The sequence below is a fragment of the Strix aluco genome, chromosome 4, assembly GCF_031877795.1.
Source record: "Strix aluco isolate bStrAlu1 chromosome 4, bStrAlu1.hap1, whole genome shotgun sequence".
In the NCBI taxonomy this organism is placed as follows: domain Eukaryota; kingdom Metazoa; phylum Chordata; class Aves; order Strigiformes; family Strigidae; genus Strix; species Strix aluco.
In genome coordinates, this window is record NC_133934.1 from 89,358,921 (window position 1) to 89,370,711 (window position 11,791).

Genomic DNA, 11,791 nt, shown 5'->3' on the forward strand with positions numbered 1-11,791 from the left:
AAGTGTGTTAGCTTCAGACAGAAAACTGGTTATTTTGAACAATGTAAGGAACCTGCCTGTTCTGGGGTACTGAGTCTTGGTGTGTTAAAGGCTCACATCAGTGCGGGACATTACAGACGTGTCTGGCAGGTACTTATAGCTGCCTGGACCATTCCACATCCCGGCACAAGGGAAATCCAGTTCATGTCTCCTAGGCATCTGATACTGTAACCCAGCAAGAGCCAGGTTTCCAAGCCCAGCAGCTTATCATACCCTCCTCACTGGGGCCATAGGAGCAGTCACTCCAAGAAGGTGCAGAGCCAATACTGGCATTGGGTGTTCCTTTCTTCCCCCACTCAAAGCAGCTTCAGACAAAGCAGAAGAACTTCTTCCAGCGGCACTTGGAGAGAGTTTTGATGCCTTTGGCAGTCATCTTCTTTTCCTGCCGTGCTTTGTGCTCAACACCGCTGACAATGGCCATGTCAAAAACTTCTTTGAGATTCTTCTGGGTCAGTGCTGAGCACTCCAGGTAGGCTTCAGCCCGGATTTTGTCAGCTAGACCTTCTGCCTGAGGCCGGGGCACAGGCTTCACGTGGTAGCGATCCAGGCTGATGAGGACATTGACATCGTCCCGCAAGTCTGCCTGCGTCCCCACTAGCAGCACCGGCGCTCGGGGGTTGTGAGTTCGTATCTCGGGGATCCATTTCTCAGTAATGTTTTGGAAGGAGCTTGGGTTTACCACGCTGAAGCAGACAAGGAAGACGTCGGTGTCAGGGTAACAAAGCGAGCGCAAACAGTCAAAGTCCTCCTGTAGAAAATGGAGGGGGGAAAACAAAAGGTCTTCACTGGACTGATCTCCTAATAGCATGACGCTGCTGTGGATTTTTCACACGTTAACTAGGACAGCAGCACCCACAGAGGCAGGCATTGTGCTGACTTTGTGGCCACACCGCAGTTCAGACACAAGTTTCAGAGCTGAGGGAGTCTGTCATTCACCCGTCTGACTGCCACACCAGCAAACAGCTGATGCTGGGCTAGTGCATTTCCTTCCTTCCCAGTTAAACACTGCCTTCCTCAAAAGCCTGCAAACAGTCCCTGTCCCACCGGACCAGAGCTGACAGCTGCTTTGATAGTCAGAGCTTACCTGTCCAGCGGTGTCCCACAGCTGGATCCGGACTGGGGCTCCATCCACCAGGACCTGCACTGTAGCAGAAGAGAATAAGGATGAGTCTAAGGGAGTTGCCCAGCATACACACGTACACTCATACAGGGTTTCCCCGGAGCACTCTGGTTTGTATCCCACTGAACTGAGTCGCTGAAGTCACTCAAGCCTGTCCTCCTTGCTGAACATCCTCTCAAACCTCACTAAAACAGCTGAAGCTTGCACTGGGAACATTAAGAGCCTGCAATACTTTGTGATTTGGTTGTCCCTCAGGTGTTTTGGGCTGTGCTCCGGTATTTTGAAAGAACAGTTCCATATTACTGGACAACTGCTTCTCTAGAGAAGAAGAGCCCTTAGCCAAATGGTGCTCTGAGAAGAATTTGTTGTTCTTCCACAACCCAAGAAAGCAGACAAGGATAAACACAAACTGAGAACTTCAGCAACTTGCTCCTAGCTTCTTGGCCAAGGGTGGAAGTTCAAATCAGTCTTCATTAAACAAGCTATTGGAGAGTTTTCCCAACCAGGCCTTAAAATTCGGCCTTAAAAAAAGTGTTTCTGTGAGTGTCCTAGCTAAGGAAAAGCAAAGACCTAAACCTAACCTTGAAATTGAGAAGCTACTAAGGAAACAGTGATGAGTGAAATCCCCTTCAGAGTCTATCCACACACAGAAAAACTGCTGAGTTACACATGTAAGGTCTGCTCCCATTTCACTCCCTAATCACAGTAAGCCTTCATGTGGTATCAGCTGACTCAGACTGAGGGCTGGCAGGACCTCTGATGGAAATCTGGAATGAAACTGTTAGATGTTTAAGTGCACAGACACCACAGAGACTGGCTGAGAACTGAGGAAAAGGAGAAAGGGGCTGGGGGAGCTGGAAATCACTTGAAAGTCTTGATAAAGGGGAGGGGGCTGTGCTCTGGTGAATAGAGGCAGACATCCTGGATGATGATGGCTGGCACTTGACACAAGGTAGCTAAACTCCTTTGCTGTGCCCGGGAAGGAGGCTTTATTGTCCTTTTTGTTTAAAACAAACCCCTAAGCAGAAGCAGGATCAATCTTTTGTGATTCTTGAAGTAATTAGCCAGGTGAGAAAAGCAATAGAAACCACTGACTTGGAGGGTTTAACACAAGCTCTTGGAGGAGAGCACTCCTCCCTGAAAGCAATCTGGGAGAAAGAGGGAGAGACAGACAAAAGATGAACTGAGTTTTGGTGGGAGACTGAAACTGAAGGAAAAAACGAAGCGGTGGGTGCATCCACCACAGTGCCAGTCCTTGCGGCATAGCTGAAAGTCATTGCTTCCTTGTGACTGGAAAACAGTTGGATTGTTACCATATCTTTGCCCCAGAGGAGGAAGAGAAACCTGTTCCTGATCAAAGAACCTGCTAGATCCTGACTTGATCTTCAAGGCACTGGGCATTTGCCTTTCTAGTATCTGGTTTCTTCTGTCTCCCAAGTGCCTTGAGAGAAGGAATTAGCATCTCTGAGATGTTTTACAGTCTTCAGAAGAAAGACACCACATATATTAATTGCTGCTCCAGTGCTTGCATAGGGTTTTTTCATACCTGCTGCTAGCTAAAGCTACGCTAGCAACTCTGTGACAGCCCTCCAAATACCGCCCTCACAAGGCCCACACCCTCAGGATGAGGCTGGATTTTGGTACAATAGCGAAGGGGCCGGCAGAACAGGATAGCCTGGTAGAGAAAGGTCACTGGGTACATGTTTCACTCAAGGCTGCTCTACCTGGCAGTGACACCCAGCAGGAGGTAGCACCCAGACAAATGTGGCTGGGTCACAGTCCCAGAGCCATTCCCCTGATAACGCAATACTTTCTCCTATCTTGTTATTGGCATTACAGTCCCATGACCAGGCTTAAGGTTAGGACGTAAACTGCAAAGCTCAGTTCTGCTGGCAGTTTCAACTGCAAGTATTCCCCAAGAGAGAGGAGAATTGGGCTGAAATTTCTGAAATGGATCTTGAACTGTGCTTTGTGAATCCAGGGAGGGACTTTTCTCAAGTTTACCCAGGTTAAGAGTAGGGGTGGGAAAGGAAACTTCTCTGTTCTCCCCTTTCCTCCCAATAAGCTGAAAGTGAACTTTGGAAGACTTGTTTTTAATGGGTTTGATTCCTATCAGTTGCAAATGCTATGCACTTCTGGAACTCGGGCTCTGTACTTGGACAGTCAGAGTGGGGCTAAACCCACGTGCAGCTATCTTCAAATTACTTGCTGCCAATCAGGGAGTCTCTGAACTCAAACTGCCTCCTCCTTTCTGGATCCTTTTACTATAGATTTGCCCTTTCCAAAAACGTGGAGGCTAGTAACTATGGTAATTTCAAGCCTCTCCTAGCTCACGCTGTACACATCAGTGTAAAGGGAGCAGAGAAGCAGTAACTTTTCCCTTGGAGGACTGGAGGGCTCCTTACATCTGTTCCCAAAGGGCCGCTGGACCCTGAACAGCAGCATGTTCCCAGTTCCCTTCCTTCAAGTGACAGTGGAAGAGCTTAGAGAGGGTCAAAGCAAATCAACAGTTCCCAGTATAACAGTGAGCAACTGTAGGGACATTGAGACAAACAAAACACTCCCTCTAAGAACCCCTGAGACTATGACACATTAGAAATATTGTTCCCGGTCTGACTTGAGCCTATCTCTGATCTACCGATCTATACTGTCATGTACTGTTGTGTTTCTTCACATCAGATGAAGATCAGAAATCTTTCAAAGGGCTTTGTACTTTCCTGGGGTTTAGATTAGAAATTGTAGCCCAAAAGAAGAGGTGAACAAGAACAAAGATAGCATTTACAAAAGTGGAAACTAATGAGAGCTCATCAGCTGATGGGGAAGACAATTCTAGCCAGATTCACAAAGTTCTTCAACTTTTTGACAACTTCTATGCAGCGCTAACTTCAGTGAACATGTGGGGAAAGGGATGTTTTTGCTGAGTATCAGCCAAAGCTACAGTGCAATGCTGTGATATTTCTGAAGCTAAAACCCACCACCGGCAACAAAAAATTAAGCCCCCTTCTACTTAGTCATAATAAGACCCCAAAGCCAGAAAGGTGCCCAATTTCATGGAACTTGCAAGCCAACCTGACACGTGCCCCGTAGACCCACAAAGCTGCCAAAACGCAAGACTTCCACCTGCTGAACTTCACCAACCGCCCGAGGGGCTCAGCCCCGAGTCGCAGCAAACGCCCTTGGGGCTCTGTGCCCCCAGGCTCCGCTCCCCCTACACCCTCAGATCCGCCGGGATCCCCCGAGGCCCGGCGGGGCCCGGCCGGTGCCTACCGGAGAAGGTGTCGAGGGCGGTGGGCTGGTACTCGTCGGGGTACCCGTTGGTGGTGTAGCTGACGACCAGGCTGGTCTTGCCCACGGCGCCGTCGCCCACCAGCACGCACTTGATGCCCAGCTCCGGGCCGCTGCCCCGGGGGGGGCTGTGTCTCCGTAGGGCGGGCGAGTAGTCCAGGAGCTCCTGTGGGGGCATGGTACCGGTCTCGGCACCGGCAGCTCGGCGGGGCTCAGCGCGGGGAGCGGCGCGGCGGGGCCGCTGCCATACCCGGGCAGGCGGGCTGCTGTCGGGGCTGAGCGCTGCCGTGCGGGGACACCCTCCCCGCTCCGCCCTGCCCCGCTCCGCATCGCTACACCTGCCGCCCCGCGCCCAAAACCGGCCTCCATTTCCCTAGGCCCGCCCCGGCCCGCCCCGGCCCCACCGCCTCCGCCCCGGCCCGCCCCGCCCTGCGCACACACGGGGGAAAGCCGCTGGCCCCAAGGTCCCCCCGTCCCCTCCCTGTCCCCCCGTCCCCCACGGCCGGTCGTGCCTGCCGACCGTCCCCCCGTCCCTCTCCCTCTTCCACCGTCCGTCCTCGTCCGTCTGTCCGTGTCCCCCCCTCCGTGTCCTCCGTCCGTTCCCCCGTTCCCCCCCGTCCGCCCCGCCCCCGTCAGTCCGTCCGTGTCCCCCCGTCCCCGTCCGTCTGGCACTGTTCCCCCCGTCCGTCCGTCCGTGTCCCTCGTCCGTCCCCCCGTCCCCCTCCCTGTCCCCCCGTGCCCCCCGTCCGTCCGTCCGTTCGTCTCTCCATCCCCCCGTCCGTCAGCCTGTGTCCCCCCCTCTGCTTTCTTTCCAAAAGAAGCAGCGCCGATGCATTTACTTCCACTGACCAGCAGCCCCACCTGCAGCATCTGTGATTTCTGGGCACGGCAGGAATAAAACCAACAGAGCTGCTCAATATTTTGAGGGACAATAGAAAACAAATGGCACAAATCCATCGCGTTTGTTAACGATGGGATTGCCGTTACCGAGTTCCTCTGACCCAGCCGAGCTGTTGCTACGTGCTGGGAAAAGGCACAAAGCATTTTCTCCCAGCTCCATGGACATGCGCAGGGGTTCCCGGCCCACTGCCTTTTTTCATATTTACCTCCGGCAGCTCACACACTACACTGTGCCCTTGGCAGCTGGGAAGATGGCTCCGTCCCTGCCCCGGGGAACTCGCTGTCTAAAGAAGTACGACTAAACAAAGAGAAGAGTGGGAGCGCACCACTTACAAGGAAAGATGTGGCCACACTATCGCAGCAACCATTGCACCCCCAGTGTAACACCAAGTCATTGAAAACACTGGAGGGAAAGTATTAATGCCTGCAATATCTAGTGTGGCAACATCAGCTTTGAAAGTGGAGCTGTTCCCTAATGGAGGAGCTAAGCTCAGGCTGTCAATGAATGCCACCAATTTAGTTATATGATGTCCTTCACCCTGCACTAGGCAGGTTCATCCTGGAAGGAGCCATTGATTTGCATCCACACTGAGAAGCTGCCCAGGTGTTTCACCTCTATTAGTGCTAAACTTGAGGAGACATCTTGAAGTCAGGCACAGTCTAAAATGCTTTTCCCCATGGTTGACAGCAGGTCACAAGCACTGCAAGCCCTCAGGTTCAAGAGTCTTGGCTGGACAAAGCAGGCCCACTCTTTGGAGATAGCCCACAAGCTTCCTGGGAACAGCAAGAAGGCTTTTTCTCTGCAGTTTTCTCTACCAGTTTGCTTTAATCATCCTCTTTTACATTTTTACTAGCATAACTTTAAATTTCTGTAGTTACAAAAAATGGGGATGGTGTTATAAACTAGGCTGCTGCTGAAACGTGTGCCAGGTAAGTCTTGCTACAGCGAGTGGCTGCCAACTCAAGTGACTGGCTTGCATTAGCCTGGCTTTTTCCAGCACCGTGCTCTTCAGTGCTAGTTCAGAGCTGGGTGGCAGCTGAACTGCCCGAGAAAAGGCCGAAAGCGCTGGGCCAGGCGATACTCCGCAACGCCTGAGGTGTGGCTGTGCCTCCAACGGGACTGGCAAGGACACGCTGCACCGCGGCCGGGGCAGACTCCACAGCAAGCGAGGATCTCACAGAGGTTTTTCAGTGCATTTCAGGCACAGGCTGACATTCTGTGAACTATGACATTTCATTTAATCAGAAGAAATGAATGTAAATGAGGGATTATTCACCGAATTATTCACTGTTAGAAAGAGTTGGCAGCAGCAGGAGGAAGAGATGAAGAGAAGCTGGCAGCTCTTGTTTCCTATACGCTATTTACTTAGGAATGGATGTCCCTTAAGAAGATACATTCTTGCACCACTCCAAGGATTGAATCCTTTTTTCTCTCATTCTTTTCCTAAAATCTCATCCTTCTGTGACTGTGTTTTTTTTCCGTGCAGTTTCTGACAGCCGTTGGTTGACACACACTTAAGTTGTGGATGAGCTTAAGTGATTTTTAATCTATATTTAAACTAAGTGATTAAGCAAACAAACAGGGCAGCTCCCACGGGTTCTTTCTCAGGTCTTGCCTTGCTCCTGACAGCTAACAGAAGACAAAGGTTTAGTTTCACAATGCAGTGAGCAGTCAGACATTTTGGTTTTGCAAGACTTTTGTACAGTTTTGTTTTCTGCAGTGAAAGTCTGTCCCATTCCTATGAGCTGCTGAACCGACAGCCACGGGGACAGGCTCTGTACACGCAGGTAGTGGGTACAGGAGAAGAGCCCCATGGCATGCTGCCTCCCTGAGCTGCTCCTCTGCCAAGATCAGCTCTCTGGCTGAGTGGGAAATACGCAGTCTGCAAGGCTATGCTTGGCCTCTCTCCCCGGAATTATAATTAATACCAACTATGATGGTATTCCTCACGATGTGAATTCCCATCCACCTGGAATTAAGTGCAGAAGATCAAACTCTTTTCAGGCAGACCAAATATAGATTTCAGGTACTGTTAGCATTCAGCCGTTACTCATCTGGGCTGCTCTATCATATGTAGCTTCTTAAATTAAACAGAAAAGCTGCTCCATTAGAGTACACAGCGATTTACGGTGGAAATCAATTTATAGATTTAGGCAGTGTGTGATTGTCACCACTGAACAAACTACACATCTGTACAAAGTTACAAAAGCACAGTTATTTAGGGGAAGACGCTTCCTTTTCCACCAGTCTATATTAATTATAGCCACCTTTCTCACTGGAGCTGTGGTGGGAGAAGTCCACCTATGGACCAATTTAAAAACAGTAACTAAGCCAATTTGGATGAGGAGGAAACTAGGGCTTGTCCCTTGTGGTGGGGGCAAAGCTGTGGATCAACTCAAACTATTCCATATAATTTCCCCCCTGAAGTGCAGTGTTACAGTATTGGGAAATTGTGATGCTGGGATTTTTTGCAGCTAGTGGTCCTGACTTTCACTGGCTCCTGAGCAATACTGCACCTCTGACAACATCATATTCTGCCTCCCTGGCTGATCTCATTTGTAACTTCATAATTATCTGTGGCCACAGACCCGTCTGCCTGAAAGCCACAGAGTGGGAGCCACTATCATAGTCTTTTGCAAAGCCTACCAAACTACTCACGTTGCCTCAGAAAAAGCATTGCATGTTGTGGGAGTTGGCAGACCTCTGTTTTAAAAATAGCAGGGCTCCCTTCTTACCCAGGGAGAGAGAAAAATTTACTGGCCACTTAACACTGTAGTGAGCAAACCTGGCCTTCAGCTTTACCCGTGTTTGTACAGGTGGGCTGCGTATGTCAATACACTCCCTTTGCAAACGATGCCCTTGGATCATGTTTCTGAATCCTTTCATAGTGCTACGCATAAGGAAACACGAAACTGGGGGATGATACGAACAGGCGACAATGCCATCATGCACCGGGGCAGGTGGGTGGGGATCTAGGAGGAGAGAGGGGCCAAGCTGGAGTGCAGGTGCCAGAGCAAACCTGACCCCACGGTGTCAAGAGATACGCTGAAGAAGTACCTCTTGATCTGGCTGTGTCTGAGATACAGCCGCTCTCCGGCCGGTCGTCATCATAATCACAAACCATGAGACAACCAGTGCTGAGTCACCCGGCATTTTGTCATGCACCTGAGTGTGCATCCTCCCTGGGAAAAATCAAGCGTAATTACCACTTAAAAGAAGTGACAGACAAGAGGGTGAAGACAGGAGCCTGAGTCTGGTTTTCCCTTGTGGTATGCCTCGTCTAGTCACCGCAACCTGCAGGAAGTGATGTCAAATGCTTCTTTGTACCATTTTCTATCAACCTTGCAGAGGCAGAAATAGCTACAATGCACAAGTCAGTGGAAAACCAGGCTTCAAGCAGTCACAGAAAAATTACTACAGCTGAAATCAGAGGAAGAAAGATCCTAGTATTTGCTTTCCCACATAGAGCTCTTGATTGATAGGAGCTCCATAGTTTCTGAGTCCACAGCAATAACAATACTTTATGATTCTATAGCAGCTAATGGGTATTTCTGGTGTGCACTGGAGAGGTGTGATTCTGAAATGCCCTTTGGGAAAATAAAAAAAGGAGAGAAACAACATGAGAATACAGCTCCCACTATCCTGGACTCTGAACTAATTTACTGCTCCTTGGAAATCAAAGCAATGCCATGGGGAATGCACAGAGATGTTCTTGTTCATCTGTTCGCTGCCACTCTAGTTAAATGTGGAGGCAAAGAGCTACAACAACAATATTGCACTACATTTTAAGGTTACAGAATAATGTTTAAATGAAATGACAATGTCACTAGCTTAAAAAATATTTTCTTAAATGTTCCAAGGAAAGATAAGCACCTATATTGTACTCAGCCCCTTTCTCAAACACAAATTTATCTCCTATCTGACTTGCACAGGAACTAGTCCTACCTCTCAGATGTTCTATAAATAATTTAGAAGTATGTTGCCATCTGCTGGAGAAAGTACATCTTTTAATAAATCAACTGATAAATGTGAAAAAGTGGGCAAGGTTTAAGGCACTCAAAGGCCTTTCTTTAAATCTGAAATGGAAACAGCAAACTTCATAGACTAAGGGATAGGTTTGGAGACAATGCTCTGAGCTTAATCTAATTATGTCAATCAAATAGACACTTTATGAGAAAAGAGAAGTTAGCACTTAACTGGAAGGGGTAAGGGAATTAGTAAGAGGAAGGTGATACGGTTCATATCCCCCTTGTGAAACAGGGAAAGGCAGGCAGTTAACACCGAACAGTGAGGGGCTGGGTTGAAGAGGGATGGCTAGAAGAACCATAAAATGCTGTAAAACCACTGTCTCTGCCAAGTAACCAGTTTCAGTTCTCAAGTTTATAATTTATAGATCTTCCTCAAGGATCAGACCTGAGGGATTAGCTACAGGGTGCTGGTGATGGGAAAAAGGTTTTCTTACTGTAAAAGCACATTTCTGTCCTTTCTCTCTGGTGCTTGTATGCTCATTCTAGGACTGCCAGGTTACGCCGGCAGAGTTTCCATGAGAGCCCTCGGTGTGCTTACTGCAGGGCAGCACGCTCTGGAGTGCGTGTGTAGCACCAACAGACCTTGACAGTTCACTTGTGGGAAAACTTCTTAGGGTGTCAGAGGAGCTGTGGCATACAGGTCTGTGATTGCTGCTCTGGCATAATACGGTTCCATCCAGTGTTTGCTGGTCTGCAGGAAGTCTGCTTCTGACAGTGAGTTTGGAGAGCTTGGGAGGCTGGTTAATGGTTAGGAGGTGGGCTCTGGCGAACTCATTTTGAGCTTTGATCTCTTCCAGTGTAAATTATAATTGTTGTATGGCTTTCCATGTAGGTTCCAGTTCAGGTTCTCATGGGTAACTGTGATACCCATGGGCACATAGCCACGGCACTTTCTCTTACTGTAGTAAATTTGTACGTAAAATTCAAGTGGTCACTCAAAGACACTGTCGGTGTCACTGGAGAAGTGTCACTCTTGGGACAAGGTCTCTTGATTGGGTGGGGGACATAGGTATCTGCAGCAATCCTCTCAAAGCAGGTACTGGGGTGCCCGAGAGCCTGGCTGTATATTACATCTTTGTTGGTGCCTTATGGAGGCTGTTGTGTTGGGGGAAATACACCTATTTGCCTATGGCTTTTATGAACGCAGTGTATTTTTTACGTTGATCACAAGGAAGGAATATCCTATATACTTTGAGGTGGAGTGATGATCAGTACCATGTCTGTAGTGGAAATCTGTGAGGAAGTCCAGGGTTTAATTCAAATTATAATTGTGTCACTGGGTTATCTCAGGGGCAGTTCATTTAAATCTGAGCTGCCTTTGTTCTGCCCTTACCTCTTCTCACAGCCATGTCTTCCTGCCCTCTCTTCTGCACCAGCACTCGTGTTTAGACTGTGGATCACACAGTTATCTGCTGCGGGGCAGTGAACTGGCTCACTCTGCAATCCTACGTGCACTAATACTGGCAGAAAGTGTGGGCTGGGCAGGGCAGCCAGGAATGAGAGACAGCGTTGTGGAAGCTCAGATTTAGACAGGCTTCATCTGCTGGGAATCTGGACCTTGGAGACAGTATATGTCTGTCAATGCCATTATCTAGAATCTGTTCCTCAAGGCAGCTGAAGAGATTAGCATGTCATACAGCATCGAGATGTTGATAGCTGTGTCATCCATAGCTTGGAGAAAATGTTAACTGTTTAAGCCAAAATTACTGCAAGTGTGACCACAGCCATACAAAAACAAGACCAGAATTTAGGTTTCCAATCCAAACATGTCACCAAAATCACTCAACTCTCTCCCACAAGTCCCTCTTATAGACTTATACCACTACTACACACAGAATGTAAACATCTGAATCTCCACACATTCCTGGTGAATCAAAGAGCTGACAAATCTTTTTCCTGCAACCCTTGATCTCCCCTTCTTTTCAGAATATCAAATCTGTGAATGCAGCATTGGGATATAATTATTGCACATGTTTGTAAATTAAATAGTCACAGCAGATGATAGTGCAGATGGATGGAGCAGGCTTGTGGGCCTGGATTAGCTTTGGGCTGATGTTTCATTTCCAAATAAGGTGAGAATTTGGCTTTCAATTTAACCACACTAAAATCAGACACAGGTTTCTCATGAGGTATCAGCCCTAACTGGCAGTAATATCTGCTGGAACGAGAAAGAAAATCTCTTCCATTTCTGTACCTGACCAAGAAAAAAAAGATTATAAAGATATGTCCTGATCTAGGCTTTGAATGGAAACACCCCATGGAGCTGGACACTAAGAAATTTGTACACAAATTTCAATTTAGCCTAATTTCCAGAGGCATTTCAAGAGAGTTTATTTCCCCCTTACCAAATAACCCCTCAGCGTTCTACTGCTAAAAATATCACCTAAAGGAGAAAAAGTATAAGCATCATTGTTGAAG

General features: G+C 48.4%; 1 protein-coding gene across 1 annotated transcript; it reads right to left on the reverse strand.

The window, feature by feature from the left end:
- Positions 1–346: 346 nt before the first annotated feature.
- On the reverse strand, positions 347–4,622 carry RHOV (ras homolog family member V). Its single transcript, XM_074821530.1, has 3 exons — positions 4,427–4,622; positions 1,124–1,182; positions 347–787 (listed from the first exon to the last, which is right to left on the reverse strand). Exons 1-3 carry the CDS (start codon positions 4,620–4,622, stop codon positions 347–349), a joined length of 696 nt encoding a protein of 231 aa, XP_074677631.1.
- Positions 4,623–11,791: the final 7,169 nt, after the last annotated feature.